Source organism: Phaethon lepturus, unplaced genomic scaffold (genome assembly GCF_000687285.1).
Source record: "Phaethon lepturus isolate BGI_N335 unplaced genomic scaffold, ASM68728v1 scaffold2830, whole genome shotgun sequence".
In the NCBI taxonomy this organism is placed as follows: Eukaryota; Metazoa; Chordata; class Aves; order Phaethontiformes; family Phaethontidae; genus Phaethon; species Phaethon lepturus.
Genome location: NW_010513857.1, coordinates 50,720 through 69,530, shown reverse-complemented (window position 1 = coordinate 69,530; position 18,811 = coordinate 50,720). Strand labels below are relative to the sequence as shown.

General features: G+C 37.5%; 1 protein-coding gene across 1 annotated transcript in view; it reads right to left on the bottom strand.

Annotated features, from left to right (window-relative positions):
• The window catches only part of RAP1GDS1 (RAP1, GTP-GDP dissociation stimulator 1), a gene marked incomplete at its 5' end in the record, with an annotated part of 65,613 nt that overhangs the window by 30,137 nt on the left and 16,665 nt on the right, over window positions 1-18,811 (bottom strand). Inside the window, 2 exons of the mRNA XM_010291101.1 lie at window positions 12,418-12,543; window positions 17,192-17,314. Coding sequence (XP_010289403.1) covers window positions 12,418-12,543; window positions 17,192-17,314 — 249 coding nt within the window. The remainder of the gene's footprint in view (window positions 1-12,417; window positions 12,544-17,191; window positions 17,315-18,811) is intronic.

Below are 18,811 nucleotides of genomic sequence, written 5' to 3'. Positions count from 1 at the left end.
TTTTCTTAATGCATATGATTGGTAGGTCTTTAAAATGCAGCACTTAGAGTAGTTTCAATTTACTTTTCCGAAGATGTGTTTGCATAATTTTCCCTTGAGTTTTCTTCCCCAGTTTACTAAACCCTAAACCAAACTACTAAGTCATAAAAGGTTAACAGGAAAAAAGAATTAAAGTGACCCCTCAAAGTATGAAAACAATGTAAAGCATAAGCTATATACAGCCAATGAGTTATTTCTAAAGCACGTGCACCAACACTTTGATGTTTGTCACCACTGTAAGGTTATTATTTCTGGAAATATAGTTACATCAAGCAAATGGCTGTGCCATAGTATAGGCAGATATCAGAAAATATTTTTGCTTTAATATAAACCTTGAATTAGTTTTTTGAATATAAAGGTTAAGCTCTGCCAATTCAAGTGACATTAAAGAAGGAGATGCATGTCATACTGATTTGGACAAAAACGTTTCTTCTTAATGTTCTATTAGGATATAGAGCTGGGTTCTTCACAAGAAAAAAACAGCACAGTTTCAGACAGTTCTAAAAATTTGTGTTTCACCCAATTTTTAATTAAATTAAAAAAATTTTTTTTTTTGGTTCCTTCATTACTCCAAACTTTTCTCTTCATCATCTCCAATACTTAAACTATTGTTTAGAAGTCATTTGTACTTCAGTAATGATCCTGGTTCTGCAAAGATGCACACCGTATGCGCACACATATATACACACACAAGTGTATATATGATGAGTAAACCCACAGGCTGGTAAAAATTAGGTGGGTGTCTACAATTCTGGTGATGATGGCATCTTTGATCTAAAAGCATAGAAAATTATGTTCAACATAGTGATGTACTGAATGGTTGGTTGAAAGCTTGTCTATTTTTTTTCCTCATAAAAAAGGTAAGGTATGAACAGTCCTATTACCTTTGCCTATGGTATCTTTACATCATGATGGCCACAGTGCCACTGTTTTCCAAACAGTTCTTTGCTAAGTCTTTGTTACTGTATCTTCATTCTGAAATGCAAATTTTGTGCTTCACACTACAATTTCATATATATTTCTCAGTAGGGGCCCCATATTGGTTTGCAGATTCAAAACGCAAAAAATAGATTTAAAACTCAAAAATAGATTTAACCTTTAAAAAGCACCAGAAATCACAAGTTGACCTATTGTTACTATGTTTATTATATATGTAGGCTTCAAAAAAATACCCACTTCTCAGATAATCAGCTAGAAAACTATTTGACAGCATTTCTTAAAAATTATCTTTTGGGCTTCAAATTTAAGCTTTGTACTTTGAAATGTTCTGGGTTTGTCTTGCAACTGGAAACCTGAATTCTCCTTTCTCCAATGAATGTTCTACAAAAGTTTATTTGTGTAAATAGTTGCACTGGTATAAATGGTGCAAGTCAGTGAAGAAAAGGATGATTTGTATGATCAAGGTCCCTGATTTGCATAAACCAAGCTGCCAAGACAGTAGCTTTCGGTGACATGGAAAAAAATATAGTATTCCTTTTTAAACTCTTTTAGTCTGCAATTGGGTGTAATGATCAAATCATTTAAATGACATACTGCCATTTTACTTTAAATGCTTCATCTTTATTGTGTTTGGCTCCAATCCTCCATTCTTTTTGACCAAAATATTGCTTAGGTTAGACCAGTGCTTTATGGATAACTTTTTTTTTTTTAAAAGATGAACTAATTTACAGTAGCCCAAGATGTGGAGGGGAAGAGTTCTTTCTACATGTTTTATTCTTCTTTTCCTCTGATTTTTAATTAGGTCCTCTTTGCATAGTTTTTGTACTGATGCATTCACCTGCTCCTGCTGCTTATTCTTTCACCTGAAGTCATAATCTTCTGTGATATCAAACTGACTACCACAGAGGAAATTGTGATGTGACATACAGAAAATTATGACCATGTGGGGGGAAAAAACAGCAGGAGGAGAACTCCAAAGGAAGAAGGGTCCTGCTTACATGTTTTCTTTCTTCTTGTTAAGAAAATAGAAAGAGAAAATATAAAAAAAACAGTTTTAGGGGCAAACCCTTAGCTAGTGTAAACCCTGTTATTTATATAGACATTAGGAAAAACATTGCCACTTAAATAAACTGGGAGTTTACCTTTTCCCCCCCCCCCCCCCGCCTGAACACTGTAAAGATAAAACTTTTAAAGCAATGCTGTCATTCAGTTTTAATACGTGGCCTTACTTTTAATCTGAATCTGTGTATGCTTTTAAATCACTAGATTCTGGACTCTGTCAATTCTTTGACTGCAAGACTGCAGACTACAACCCTGTCACAGAACACAAAGCAGCATTGCATAAATCGTATTTTTTCAAGGAAAGTAAGCTTCATGTAATTATATTGCACTATTAGTTTTTTGTTGCTTTTGCCATGTCTTCTGTGCACTTGTCTACACAGGACTGGACACGGCAATACCGTATTTTGAGAGTCGTGTTTTCATAATTTGAAAGATATTTTGGGGGATTGCTCTGTCTTGTACTGAAATTTTGTTTCCCTTTACTTAATTCCTTCAGGAATTTTAAGACTCTGATTACCAGAAGTACAGTTTTGTTTTATTTTCTTATTGATTTAAAATCAATCAATATAGCCTTAAAATGTTTGCTTTATGTAGAAAACATAATTTTGAATTAGCATGCTTGCTTCAGAGATAAACAGAACGGTCTTGTAGTAAGTTAATCTTAAACTGCTGGCAACTATCCTTAGCCCTAACCCCAGCTGCATTGAGGGTATTGTCTCATAAGTTATTTTTCTAGAAATTATTGCTAAAATAGTAAATATGTAAACAGTAAACTTGAAATGCTAACAGAACACTGTCTTTTAATATAGTGCCTTCATGGACTGAAAATATGTAGCATTGATCTATTTGAATAAAACTGTTGCCAGCATATTTGCTGGTCAATGACAACTGATACAGCAGCATACGGGCTCTCTTGCGAAACTGGTTTATTTCAACAAATACAATTTTAAAATGTGTACCAATGGAGATCTAGGGGTATTTTTGGTAGGCTCCTTATATTATGTTCAATGTGTGGACCATAGGATATCAATGCCAAGATGCCCTAATCTCTCTCATGAGTATTGTCGGATTTCTTTTGTCTACAGTCAGAAGTTTGGCAGAAACGTTTGAAGGGAGGGGTACATGTGCCAGTATCGCAATCTCCCTAATGTTATGCTCAGGTAGCAGTCAATGCAAGCCAGAGTCAACGCAAGCCAGAGTCAACTCCACAACTTAACTGCAATAACATTTGCTTGTTTTTCATATTCCTCTTATGCCAGATATATAGGAGAAAAATCATGTGTTTCTGATTTCAGACAAAAGAACAGCGATGAGTTTATTGTTCAAGACTTTTCAATACTTCACTTCCGGTCAAATTCTACTAGTGGACCCGAGATTTCAATATAAAGCAGAAATGTTTTTATCAGCAACAAGACATAAGATACTATTAGTCTCAGTATTGGCAGGTGATTTGTTCTGGATTCCAAGGAGATTTTAGTTTTTAAACAGTAGTCATTTCCACTACTGAATTCTATTTGAAAATAAAGAAGCCAAGCAGTATGTAAAAGTTCTACTAGATACATAAAAGTCACGTAAAGGCCCTCAAGGTTGAATGTAACACTTCCCTCTGTCTTCCTTTCCATGTGCAATATGCTTACAGCACATTCTTCAGCTGACTTTATAACTCTATGCAACTCCTTAGTAATTCCATTGCAGTCAAACAAATTACTCTAGGTTTATGAAAGCATAAGTCAGAGCTGAAGCCAGCCTATGCTTATTATTTCATACAGCATGAAGTAAATCATGGAATCCAATTATACAGTAAAACATCAGGCAGTTTTTCTATACTGGTAAATAGGTATTTATAGCATCTCATGCTATTAACAGACTAAACCTGCACACAGCAATTAATTTAGAATTTTTACTCCCAGGCTTTGAGTGCAATGCTATCTCTCAGCTTCAAACTCTCGAAGAACAAGGGTGTGAACTGAGTATGGTGTGGTCACAGTCCAGTACAGAACAGGGACGTTCTGCTGGGTGCTGCTGAAAGGAACCCGGCAAGAGGCTTAACCCGGTATTTTGTAAGAATGGTACCGCTAGCTGAAGGAGCTTGAAGGAGCTCTGGGTCTCCACCAAAGCAGCCAGAGGAGCAGTCGCAGAAAGTGTGTAGCCCATGGGGATTTGGAGTAGGGTGTGAAAAGCCCAAGAAGCAAAAAACTAAATCAAACCAAAAAAACTGCCATAAAGCATATTTGTGGATCCTGGTAGGCCCTGGGAATAAAGCAAAATATTCAGAGAAATGAGAAAGTAGCAAGTGGCCCTGGGATCCAGGAGAAGCTGGGGTGAGTCTTGGGTTTGGGATTAGCGCTATCATGAAGCCTAGAGGGAATGAGAGGACCTGGTCTTCTAAAGCAACTCCAAGCAGCAGTGTGTGTGCTGCTGCTTGATAGTGTGCAGTCTGCATGGAGGAGCTGACCTGTAGAAGATTCTTGTATCTGAAAAGTTGCAGGATACAGCCCGAGAAACACCAGCAAAGTGTGTTGTTTTAGGAAAACTTTTACCTCCTTAGTAGAAGGCAACCCATTGATTTGACTGGAGGGCACTAGCAGTGCACTACGACTGCAGAACAGCCTGCACTCAAGAGGCCAGGTGGTGCCAAGATGTGGGCGATAAACTGGACACTGTCTCAGGTAAGTGACTCTTTTTGCGGGGAAATGTGAATGTTGTTGCAGATAGGGTATTCAAGGCATCCACCCTGCTTCCTCAGGCTGTTCTGCTGGCTGCACAACTAACCAGACACACAGCAGTCTCGGATCAAGAAGGCTCAAAGATCAGCTCTCTTTGTACATACTGACACCTCATGTGACAGGAAGACAGCTTTGTTATTGCTAATGCTAACCATCTTGCTATTATCTGTAGTTTTACCTAACTCTTTCCTCACCATCTTTTATTGAATACTTAGGCTGCAACTTGGAATCATAGAATAGTTAGGGTTGGAAGGGACCTTTAAAGGTCATTTAGTCCAACCCCTCTGCAATGAGCAGGGACTTCAACTAGATATAATTCTGCTTGATATAACTTCCTGTGGTGGGCACTGTCTCTTGATTACGTTAGTGTACAAACAGTATTATGGAAACCTTCTAACCAAACACAGCCCTGGTCCCCTGGCTGAAACATTCAAGAGCTTCAATGCATTAACGAATAGATTTTACTAATACAGTTCTTTGCCAATAATATCCAATTTCTGTTTGAAAGTTGCACAGTATTCCTTAGATATGAACACAACAAATGTAACAATTTAGGTGGTTTGCATATGTTGTATGTTAACTCTACGCTGTTATTGCACTGTATGAAATGCTGTATAAAACCAGATGTCTGTATAGCTACCATATGAACAACTAAAAGGCTTGGCCTGTGCAATATATGCACAGTTGATATTTATAGTCACATAATGCCTACTTTTCTAAATAAAGTAGAATAAGCTAGCCACTCTGGCCATGTCTAGACATTCAACTAACAAGCTTTGTTTTCTGAGGGGCTTGAAAGCAACAACATGTGACCGTGCAGTTATCTATAAATATGAACAATTTCAAATATCTTAAAAGGCAAAGTGAAAAGAGATATGAAAGGGGAGGTTGAATTGAAAGGAGAAGAGTGAGTTACATATTTTGTATTGTTCACTTATTGTTACTGAAATTCTAAAAGCTTTTCTTCCTGATAAGGAATTTTTTTTCAGTCTTCATAAATATTAGGAGAATCCCAAGTTTTTACCTTTCCTACTTTGTTTACCTTTGAAGTATGAAGAAATAGCTCAGTCCTTAACCAAAGCTTGAATCTTTAACTTGCTTTTAGGATCGCAGCAAGGTCTAGTGAATAAAGCAGGATTTCTTTCCAAGTCTGCTCGTGACCTTCTTTATGACCCTGGAAACACTTTCCATCTCTTATCTGTTTTTTTTTTTTCTTTTTCCTTGTTGCCTGTGGCTTCTATTTTGATTGTAAATTAAGCAGGTGTCTCTGAGCCTGTTGGAATATGAGCAATACACAAACTTTAAAGACTGTGAATGAAATGCTGGAGAGGGAGAAAGTAAGGAATCAGAAAAAGTCTGCTTTGTTTCTTAGATTTTATTTTCTTTGTACCTGTACTGACAGAATTCTGATCTACTTATTCTGCTTATTCAAATAATCTTCCTGGAAAAAACAGGAAGAGGAAAAATATTTGCACTGCAGAAAATAAGTAGGACGTATCATACCTATACTCTTTAAAACAAACAGAAAATCAGGCCTCATACCTTCATCTTAAGGGAAAAGTTGAAAATCTATGGCAATTTGAGTTTTGTTCTTTTTTTATTATTATTATTTATTTTCTCCCCATGTGGGCTTCTGTTAAATTTTGGCTTAAGTCATGATAATTTTGCCACTTGTTTCAGTAGAGTTAATATTTAGAATGTAAATTTTAAAAAGAGTAATAGCCTGAGAATGAGAATTCATGTTTTTCCTGTCACCTCTCGAATGGCTCTTTCTGGTGCTTTAGGAAGAATTCCTCATCATTCTGATTCCATTTAGGCTGGCTACAAAATAAGTACATTAGGAAGCTGTTAAACGATATTATTCTAAGAACATTCATGATTAATTGCTGATAAGTACTAAATATTACTGTGAAAGTATGTGTTGGCATGCATATGGTATGCTTAGTTTCTAGCTGATGCAATACTTGTGCTGCAGAGGCTTGGAAAAAATACTGCATTATCAAGGACTTCTAACCAAAAATGCTATAGTTTTCTAAGACTGACTATTGCTGTACAATTAAAAACTAGAATTTTAATTTTCTGTAAGCTGTTGTAAACAATCAGTTTTCAAGCAAGTTAAAGCCTCTGGTCTCAATTTCATGATATTGCTTGGGAAACAGCTTAGCAGGTGGCATTTGCATTTGGTAGGATCTAGTACAATGAAAACTGAAAGACTGTGCTAAAATGCTGCCTGGCTGCATGAATCAGGGTGACCTTCATAAAAATGATTAGCCAGTAGTTTGCCATTATCAACACCAGTTGTGTTCTAGGATTCTGCTGGTTTTCCATATGGTACTGAAAAAGGTTATGCCATTTTTTACAGAAAACTGACTTTGACTTCATTCCAGTATGTTTAATTCTTAAGTGTCTGGTTTTCTGCTTTAAATCCTGAAATTAACCTCAGCATCTGAGAGCAGATGTATGTAACTGTACAAATTAGTAGTTTTTAATTTTTGTACTCAGCCTTTCTTAGCAGATCTCTGCAAGAGGTCTGCACATCCTTATAGGATGTGCAGCTGAGTATACAGAATTTATAGCACGTGCGAGATCTTTTTAACAAGAAATGGTATAATGTTTATGGTCTGGTGTTAAGGCTGGGATCAAGAGAGATCTGGGTCTATGTGAAAGGCCACATCTCTGAAATTCAGCGAGTAGTCTTGCCATCAGTACAAGTAAGACTGAGTAGATAATAAAGAAATGTACAGCTTGGGAAATGAGAAAAGGACCCAGTAAATTTCCTGCCGAAAAAGGCAGATAAGCAGCTGTCAGAGGAGAGCCTTTATAGAATGAATTGGCGGTTTTAGTTTCTTTTCAATTCTCTAGCTGTTTACACCATGAAGTATGGCTGGTGAGAACATGTACCCAGGCTGGTGGTTTCATGAAGAAACAAGGTTGTGCATGAGTTCAGAAAGCAATAGCTTTGAGATTTCCCCAAGGAAGTCTCTAAGCATTACCATTAATATGAATATTATGGAAGGGCAGAATGGGAAATTTTTCATTTCCCTTACAAGATATATGGAGAGCTTATTTCCCTTTGATAGCTTTCAGAATATGTAGATGCTCTAAACAGCAAGTTATTTTCTAATGGGTAAGAGTCTAATCTAATGTCAACTGCAGTCAATCAGAATGATTCTCTCTAGTCTGTATGGCTACTGAATAGGCTCTAAAAACCATACCCTTTTACTTCCTCTTATAATTATCGCTTTTATTGCATAATTATGGTAGCTTCTACAACGTGCTCAATGATATAAAACCACAGGAAAATAGTTTGTCATCAGTTCAAAACTGAGGTGTGTAACAAGCTGTGGAAAGATCACTGAGATCAAGATAGCCTGAGCATCATAAACTTAATGATAAAAAATACTGTGAGGCTATTATCTGCTAAGAAAATACTATTATTTTACTATAGCATCATCTTGCATTAAAATTCTTGACTAAAATTTATCTGGTTGGCCTGATCTTTCATCTATACAAACTGCATTGGTGTGTGAGGTGTCAGAGCAGGACAGAGACCTGGCTACAGACAGGTTTTGTCTTTCTCCTGCATTATCATGTGGGTCTTGAAAGAAGGCAGGCCTAACTTGAAAACTGTGGTCTCGCTCTCCCTGTCCCCCAAGCACTCAATCTATATCTGCCACATGATTCAGGTCACCAGAGTCTTCCCAGTCTATTGGGAAAGAAGCCAGCAGAAAGAGCTGAGGTGTGTACTAGCCCTGAGGCTGTTCACGAAGTGATCCCAAGCTGCAATTTGGATAATGCTATTCTTTCTTTAGCTTAATATCCCAACTATCAGAGTGGATGGTAGCAAATCATTTTTAGGCTTTATCTACAGCAGAATTAACCGTTCTGCTCTGACTTAAGAAACTGCTTTTTGTTGCAAGAACTGTGTTATGTGTTAAACGTAACCTTTCGCAACAATGGAGATGAGATCTTCATGTTGCGTGTGGAACCATGGTGCGGGGCGAACTTAGTTTTGGAGGTATGCCCTATTAGTCTGTAACATCAGTACATCTGTAACAAACAGCCCTAAATGAACAAACTTACTAAAGAAACAGCACCGGGGAGAATGGCGGGGGGGGAGGGTGGTGGGGCTGGGACTGGAAAGACAGGCAGTAGGCGAGTAGCTATAGTTTGATTCACGGATAAGGAGTGGTGAAGCAGCTAAATGTATAGGTCTTATGCTCTGATTGGACAATGCCAAAGAATTCAGCTTTAATTATAAGTGAAAAAAGGTAACCAGTGATTAAAAGGTATGAGTGGGATAGGAGCTTTGCATCTAGTAACAGAGTTCAGGCAAAATTCTGTCCCTGAGCGAGGCTGAGGTTTCCGTTGTCTGGGGATACGGAAGTACAAGCAGCTGTCCTTGGTACAGGCTGTAGATAGTGGGGGAGAAAGCAGGAGGGAGTGGAGGAGAGATCTTTGCTTTGCACTTTCTGCTTTGACAAAAATTTGGGGGCCGATGTGTATGTGGCATTTACTAGGTAAAGTATGTAGAACAATTACAGGCTGTACAGGAACATACAGTAGTGTATCTGTTCTTAAATTGCAGGACAGCGCTGAACAGTCTGCATACTGTGATTAGTTAAATTCATTGGTTCTGACTTAAAATCTTTTTGTCTGCCTCAATTGTTTCTTTCACATCTGCACACAAGAGGAAGGCTGGGAGACTAGAAGCCTCATCAGTAATAACAAAGCTTCCTTCTTCTATTCTACTTTGTAATTATACTTGCTGTATTCTTGATGTTCAGAGACTCACATAAAGCAGATCTCTTCACAACATAAATACTTTATAAAGGATGCTCTCAAGGCTGCTTGCAATAAAGTTGACCTATTTTTTCCTTTTCAACTGTTTATGAAATGCATTTAATTCTTTGTACTTCTTCCATGTTCAACCAGGTGATTCAGTATTATTTTAGGGGGCTAACACTGACGAGCACTCAGACAGCAACACTGTGCACGTGTACATCAAACTTACTGACAGATTTTCTTTTCCATTAAGTTGACAGGTTTTCATTTCATGTTTTCTGTGGAGATGAATGTGTTCAGTAAAGGCCTCTGGCTAGCAAGTGTGTAATTCCCTTTTTACCTTTTGGAATGTACTAAACCTCTTCCAGCACTGGGACTTAGCCATGGATTACCTTTCCACAGCAGCCATGTTTCAGGAGTAGCTCCTCCTGAACTTAGGTGAAAATGGTCTTACCTTCGTGCAGCAACTCTGAGAAACCACTGCCATTTTCATTTAATCAAGAAAAAATTTCAGGCAATCCTTCTCTGCAAGGCCACTTTTAAGGGGCCTTCCCTATAGGAAAAGCCATTTGTCCCTCAATTTTCATCCTGCGCCATACAGACTTCTCTCAAAAATAGAGACACAATTAACTCCTTTTTGCACAAACTGTCACTAAACAGTGATGCATGCTTGCTGGGATGAAATACAGGATAATTGGGGCTTTCAATAAACAGAAATGTTGCTATGAGCCATTCAATATGGGCTTGATTTTGTAATTTCAGCCTAGCATTGATTTAGGACTTAAAGACCTTCCTCATTACTGCATGTTATAATTACATGGGCAGTAGAAGTGAAAAAATGCTCATGTATATGGTAAAATATAGATACTGATGTATTTCAAGTTCCTATACGAGTACAAATTATCAGAAGGGTAACAGCTGCTTTTGTCTCAATTGAAAAGAAAAAGACTATCAATACATAACATTTTTAACTAGAACTATTGTCTTCCGCATCTTGTCTTTGTTATACTTTAAAGCTCTTCGTTAGGGAAAATAATAGTCATACATAGAAATATATTACACTTTATAGTAATAAACATATTGAACGTATTTGTTCTAAATGAGAATTTAGGATAGGGTATATAACTACATAATCATTACACATTAAGATAACATACAAAATAAAGTCAGAGAGGGTGGATGTGATAAATGAGGATTGCAAACAGCCTCTTCCACTCAAATCCAAGATGCTAATCTTGTTTTTTGTGACATTTTATTATACTCTATTCAATAATCTTATTCAAATACACAGGGATGGTATACACATGTGGTATACAGAACACGTGTCTGCCTACTGTAGATTCTACCAGTGCTGGCTTTGCTCCACAGAAGGGCAACACAAGGCATGTAAATACTTCTGTACTGGATAAATCCTGCACTGTAAAAGCCAGCAATAGTTCACAATCCCTGATATTACAAAACCATTTTTGTCTGTTCTTATCGTACTTAATGAAAAAATGTGGGTTGAATAACAATGACAGGAACAGTTATGTAGATTTTACTTATATGAAATAAACCAGTGCCACCTGGGAGTGAGTTTTATATCACGTATGACCCTGAAATAAAATACCGTAAATAAATTATGTTATAGAAAGCTCAACAGCTTCTACTCGAAGTTTCCATGGGGAAGCAGCTGTTCAGTTGATTGGTCACCTTAAAGAAAATCCTGAATGAAAGAATTATGCATTAATATCCTTAAGCAGTGGTTGTCTGTAAATGGAAACGCCAGCATGAAAAATCTGATTAACTTCCCTGAGGTCAAAGACAAGGTAATTTAAAACAATATAAAATGTAAACTTAAAACTAGGATGAAAAAAGTAGCAAGGAGAAAAGCTACTAATAATTCTGTTTTTTTCAACAGACAGTATTCAGAACAGCAAAACTTTTAGTAAATGCAACACATAGTATAATGAAAATTTCTTGCCATATGAAATAAGGCCCTAAATCTCAGGATAACAAAATGCTTTTACAATTTCATCTCCCTTCCCATCTGCAGACATCCATAGGCTTCTAATTCCTTCATGTGCATAGAAAGATGTTTTATGGTGATGAGATGGTGTTTCTGCTTCTGTACCATATTTATCATGCACTGGCTTTTATCAAAGTATTTAAAGTAGAGGATAATGAGGCTGCATTTTCAAAACACTGCAACCACTGGTTTGGTTTTGCAAATGACATATCCATGCATGTAATCAGCACATGGAGTCACAATTGCATTTCAAAACTCAATTGCTTGGCAGTGCAAAATTTGTTGTGCCCACAAAAAGCTAAAAAAACCTCACCAACCCCTGCCCCCTCCCCCACCATAACCCCTGACTACCAAAAATACCAATATGTAATCGTAGAGCAACTGACTGGCCACATAAGAATTCTGAGAATCAGCAGCAGAGCTCAGGCATCATTTCAGCCACAGATGTAGCTCTGCACAGCTTTGAGACTGGTAGAATATGAATATTCCCTTCTGACTGACTTTTCTCTTTGAGACATTCTATTTGAGGAAAAATTAACTATTCAGACCTCTGTGTATGTAGCACCTGCTCTTTGAAAACCTAGCTTATTATGTTTAGAAAAAAACAACACAGGATCACAAGTCTTTTCTTATATCCAGTTGTATCACAATATTGGAACAGTTTTTTTCATCTTTCTGTCACAAAAGCATAATGCAAGTGTGACACTCAATTGTCCCATACAATCAGAAGAGTTGTGTTGCAAATAAAAATCAAGAAAAGAGGAAAATAACTCCTCAGTACACAATGTATAGAACACCAAAATATTCCCCTCCCTCCTCCAAGAGCATCTACAAAATATGGCATATTTCAACACTCACGGCTATCATAGCATATATTGCCCAGGGCACGTCCTGTTTGGAGCAATACTTCCTGGTCTTTGCAGTTTAACAGCTGCACCAAAGGAGGAATCAACCCAGCATCCACACATGGGTTCCGCATAAATTCTGCAAATAATACAAAGACTGTTAAAACAAGTCAGCTATTTTCAGTTTCTTCCATTCTTCCATTCCATGGCATTGCAGCTGGGCTTTTTGTGAGAATAAACACATGCATAGACATCGTAAGTTCTCAGGCAAGTTTCTAGAGAATAAGCCCAGGTCAGGATTTTGGCTTATGTTCTTTCCATTATTCATTAACTCAGAAGGAATTAATAGTATTTAATTGACTTCCATGGAACCTAATTTAACATAGCCCAGACTGAGCATGTTTTTAGCATCATAAAGAAGCGCTGAAAAGAACAGTGAATTCACAACCTTTTCTTCCACCCCAACAAATTCGACATAAATCAAAATCACCAAATAACACAAAAGATGATTTAAAACTAGTATTCATACTCCAAAATGAGTGGCATTTTTTTTACTCTCTATTCCCTTGATTAGAACTCCTGAAAAGCTTTTGCAATTAAAAAGGAATTAAACCTAAATAACAGGCTCTTTATTTGGAAGGTAAGGAAAGGAAAAGAATGAGAAATACAAGAGAGATTATGTGAGCCCAAAGACCTGTACCTTTCCACAGTCTAACTGATGCCTACCATGGGAGAAAAGCTAGAGGATCCATCCACTGGGAAGCTCTCTGCCTTTCTGTCTTTCATTCCTGATATGTCCCCCAGTCACAGAGAACCAAAATATTATTTCAAGTCACAGATAGAGAATTATCCTGGTGTCAGCGAGATAAAGGACTGGTCTTCACAAGGAGCTATAGTTAGGCAGGCACTGTGCTGCACATTTTGCAAGGGAAGTTTACAGAAGCAACCACCTGATACACCAGTAGTGTTACTTAGTAATTTACTACAGAGAACCCTTCAGCCATGTAGCATTGTAACAGGCAAAAGGTCAGTAAGTTTTTGATTTGTTGTGAATTGCAATTAAGTCTCTTCTGATCCTAGACTATGCTGGGTCTCCAAAACTAGCTTACCTTTGTGTTACTTTGCCATTTATGTGATAGACTAAACCAGGGTGTACAAGCCCCACAAAAAGAAATGAGAAAGGCTTTCTGATTCTTTATCAACAGAAACCCTCACACCAATAACTCAAAGATTTCATACAATTCTTGAAGTACAAATACATCTTCTTAAATACTCCCTTTGTTGCACTTATTACAATGTTCTTTAATGTTTCTGTAGTTACAAAATCTTACATCTTTTGTAGTTAATCTTGCAGTGTTGTTTTAGCCAAAGATATAATTCAGAGGTATATCTACTTTGATATATCAACAAGTAGATGAAGTAGTATCAGCTATATCTATACACTTGCACAGATCCAACAGAAGATACCAGTCAGCACAATCAACCCACCTTCCTAAGATACTGTAACATTTAAAAAATGTAGACAGATTCTATACCGTTATAAATGGTGATGGTATCTACCATAATGAACAGAACAAATACCAGATACGTCTGTTCTTTAAAATTGGTCTTGCCTTGTCCTTGTAACTTTTTATTTATTTCTTTATGATGCACTTTCATCTTCATATCAATGTTTATTTACTAAACATATCAATGTTCCTCCCTGTGTCTTCTTTGTCCCCTCAGACTCTTCTTCCCTTAATTGCCTATAAAAATTCTTCTCTATTCTTCTGCTTCTCCCTACATTACTTTTTTACACTCTCTAGTATACCATAGTCTCTACATCATCAAAGTCAGATTATTTTTTTTTTCTCCTAGTCTGTGACAGGAAATTCAACTTGTGCTCTCCTAAAAGATTTGAGAGTTCTCAGTCTGTTCTGCTCTATGTTTAGATTCTTGCTCATGTGGTAAAAAGGAGTAAGAAACTCTTCCTCTGCCCTCCTTCTATTTGGAGTGAGCAGAATCTTTTAAGTCTCCCATTCAGCAACAAAATAATTAGCCAATATGCTGAGCAACCGTCTATTTTTCAAGGTAAGAGCAAGCAGTAGAAGAAATGGTGCCATACATAGCAAAACAGATCTGTGAGATAGCAACAAAAATGTGGTAACTGCAACTATATTTGCAGGTGATACTACACAGAAGTAATAGAAGAAAGAGAAGGTAGTCAAGAACAGAGTCATTTAGAAGGTTTCCACTAACCTGGCGGGGAAATGAAGCAGATCCTTTGAAGGAAACAGTGAAGAATTGCTTAAGAAGTTAGGAGGGGAACCACTGAGGACAGACTAACATAAACAAAAGGAGGACAAGATTTCAAAAGAGAAATGTAATTGTGTTGTAGTATTACAGACTATGAAGATAATGTTCTCATTCCTACACCTGGTAAAGAAGAGGAGACTAAAGACCTTGGAACAGGGTTTAAACGGTCCACAGTGGGGAAAGAAACTCCACCTAGCAAGTGCGTCTGAGCCTTCAGTATGCTCACAGTTGAAAGTGAAATGGTTGTAGCTGGAGCAAGACTGACTATAAAAGGCGTTTTGTGTGTTTGGATATTTAAAATGCGAGAGTCTAACACGAGATCATGTTGGGAGGAAGAAGAATCATGTGAGCAGGAGAGGTGAAACAGAGCAAGAGCACAAAGAGGTGAAAAGGAGATGAAACATGACAAAACCACTGAGGTAAGCAGAGGGATTTGTTGTGACCAAATGTGTGTGTGTGTGGAGGACCAGATGAGGTGAATGAGAAAGGAAAACAAGAAGTGGGGAAGAAAAAGATGTTCTTTTATCAGTAAAGCCCAGATTCAGAGTCAGAGGCACTAGTCCCAGCTCTGCCAGCACTGCATGGCACGACAAGACCATAGGGAAATCAGTTCAATTGCCTGGGTTTAATGCCTACTATCTGCAGGATGTTGATAACACAAATTTCTCAAAGTGTCTGATGCTTGTTGAAAAAAGGTGCAATATAAGCATGAAACACTTGTATTCTTATGTAAGACAAAAACAACAGAATTCAAATGAGGTGTTCCCTGCTATCCTGCTTAAGCAACTGTTTCAACAGTGTTAGAATCCAAAGAGAAACACCCAGCTCATCTCAGACTTGAAAGCACTGGGCACCTTAAATAATTTTTGAATACCTTCGCTTTAATCAGACACTTCACTTTAACTGGGACCTCTAGCAGTGAGTTACACTTGCTAATAACTCTTAAGACAAAAAGCTATTTTGTACAATGAACCAGGTAAAATACCAGTACTTCTGAAGGACTGTACTCATAACAGCAATTTTAAAGCTGGCAGGGAAAAGGATACATTAGAAACTATTCAGAGATTTCATGTACTAATTGAGATTTGAAAGATATCGGCTAAAATGCTCTGTAAGAGAATCTTGCTGGATTCTGCACAGTAGTCAGTTAAGCTACTGTGAACATTGTTTTTATTCTTAACTTTCCCCCTTCTGAGGTATAAGCTAAAAGGACTAACTGTGATGATACACAGTTGACTGTAATATTTTAAATATACTTATTATGAATTAAGTACAGAAAAAACGTGGTACAGTTGCATGAATCTATCATTCTGAAACATTTAAAAGTTTACATTTCTGTGTTTACATTTTTTACTGGCTACTTATCTAAATAATTTTAAAAATTAAAAACTAACGAAGTGTATCTTCTTTTCTTGTTAATGTTGTTTCTGAATATCCATTGTGTCAAAATCAGTGAATTGGGTGGAGGAGGTCACACAGGGGTTATTAGTATGAAGCTCTAGTATTGTGATTCCTAAGAAAAGGTGGAAGGGGAATGTGGAAATAGTCAGCAATGATGTAGTGCCTTCCCTGAAGAGGCATCAGCATGACAGTTTACAGAGGGAGAGAGAGAGATGGCTGCCAGGCATGCATGTGGACAGCAGTTAAGATACATCCTACTTTTCTCTGCCTGGCCTCTGGGGAAGGAAAGCGCAAAATGCAATCTGTGCCTTTTTGGTTGGGAGAGCAGCAAGCCAAGGAGTGAGAAGAGTTGGCCATAAACCTCCACTACCATCATCACAGGGTCTGCCAGTAGTGCCTGCCTGCAGATATGAGGCCATTCTTTTGAGCTCAAGGTATGCAGGGTATTGGGTGAACTTTAAGATAATTCTTTCTAAAGAAAATAAATCTAAATAGTTTTAGATTATCTCCTACATTATATGACTATATGTATATAATACATACCAAAATGGACCCTTGATTCTCGTTTGGGATCTTGGGTTCTTACTCTAACAAATGTACTCCTACCCCTTTAGGTAGGAGTAACTGGTTTTGATGTGGTATCAAAGGCCTCATAACAGTAATAATGTTATCCCAAATCTCAGACCAAAAAAACAATTGACTGTTGTACGTGGAACATACAACAATCCCTGTTGTAACTACATGCACTATGTGTAAGTGGATGCACAAATAATGCATTTTTTTTTTCCATATGCATTTCATAAAGCCAATGGCGTGCTACTTCTGCCCAATAAATTATACTATTGATTGTTTAAAAAACAAATTGCATGAAAGTAAGGACTAAAAAAATTCCAGCAGTCAGATGCTGTTTTGATTGTATTAAAAAGGTAGAGACACAAAATTTGACAAAACAAAAACAAAAAGAGTGAAAGGGAGGGATATGAAAGGTGTCAAATCTACAAAATGAAAACATAAATGAAGTAAAACATACTGACAAGTGAGGTGAAAAACTGAAGATGTTCCAGCAGAAAAGTTCTTGTAGAAAACCTCACCATTTCTGGCTACTTCTGCTATGATGTTAGCTACTTTTGCTGTGCAGGAAGATTGTGGCGTCAACAGACTCGCAAACACCTGAAGAGCTCCACTTTTCTGGATTTTTTCACTTGTCTCCATATCTGAAAAACATATCACACAAAAATGACTTGTGCATCAGCTTGCTTTGGGGAAGAAAAGAAAGAAAAGCAGAAGGGAAGTTAAGTCTCCTCAAAGGTAATCATTAAAGTACTTATTTTCCCATATAAGAAACCAACTGCTATTCAGTGATCATATTTACTTTATATGACGTGCTCATAGAACTTAATTCTTTGCCATTCCTAATCAACTGATCTTTGTAAGATGACTCGGTGTTACATACATTTCAAAATACAGATACATACTCATGTATACATAGGGAAACTACTGGGGAGACCAGCAGAAAGACCAGTCATGGAGCGATATGCAGCATCCCAAAATACTATGTAAAAATCAAGGAATGGTACTCTGAAGTGATTAATTATTGGAAATGTTCAAGGAATGATGGGGGAAAGGCCCTGCAGAGGGCACAGCTTAATGCAGTGTAGGAGTCAGAAACTGGAGAAGAGGGAGAGCTAAGCAGATCCTGGTCTACTCCTCTTACACTCAGCTTGAGTATCTTCTATGTTACTCTGCTAAAGCTACAGTAGCTCCAGTACAGTTTCAATAGAAGGGAAAGGGAAAAATAACACTGAGTTTCTTGTAGTAGAGATCAAAGGTTCGGGACAACACTTTTCCTTTTTCTGCCTGTACTAGAGAGGAATTCTGCAGCTTCTCCCACCTAGCGTTGCTTGCCAACAGCTCTGTAGCAAACTGAAAATGATCATTGATTTGACTGCAATTAAAGATAAGGTAGTAGATGCTAAAACATATTTTGCTAATGCTTTCAAGTAACAGCATATTTGAGATGAATATTAGTGTGACATACAATATGATTAGATGGCAGCTATCACTTTAGAAAGCAGCATGACTCCTTAAGCCACTCATAATGGAAGATACTTGCATTCTCCAAAGATGGCTGTGAGATGCTCTAATTGATGACTTTTGCAAAACAAATCCATCTGCATGCAAGTCTGTTGTTCAACAACCCTGTCTCACAGGGGCATTTTTAAGCACTACAACATGCACAAACCCCCTCACATCACTTAAAATAAAAGCTTTACAGTAAGTACAAGTTAAAATTAAAAAAAATTGCTACAGCTTGCCAGTAACAGTGAGAAACAGATGTAGACATTTCAGAGTTGAAAAGACAGGTCTCTGAGCACTACTTTATGCAGCTTCTTAGAAGCACCCTTGCGCTGGTGCAAGAGCTATCAAGACAGTCAGGCAGGGCAGCAACAGTAGTGATCAATGGATTTTGGTTTTATATAGTATGTTTCAAATCTGGGAGAAAAGGGAGCGATATTATATACTCTTGGACAGCAAAGGAGGAGCCTTAAACTAATCCAATAGTTTTTTCAAGACAACGTTCTCTGTTTTCCTCCTAAACAAGTAAATGCTTATTTTGTGCACAACTAGCTAGCAGCAGTCTGCAACCACTCTTTAGCTGTGCTCCACCTGTGAATTGGTAATGACCTGTCACTGGGCTCACCACCTCCTCT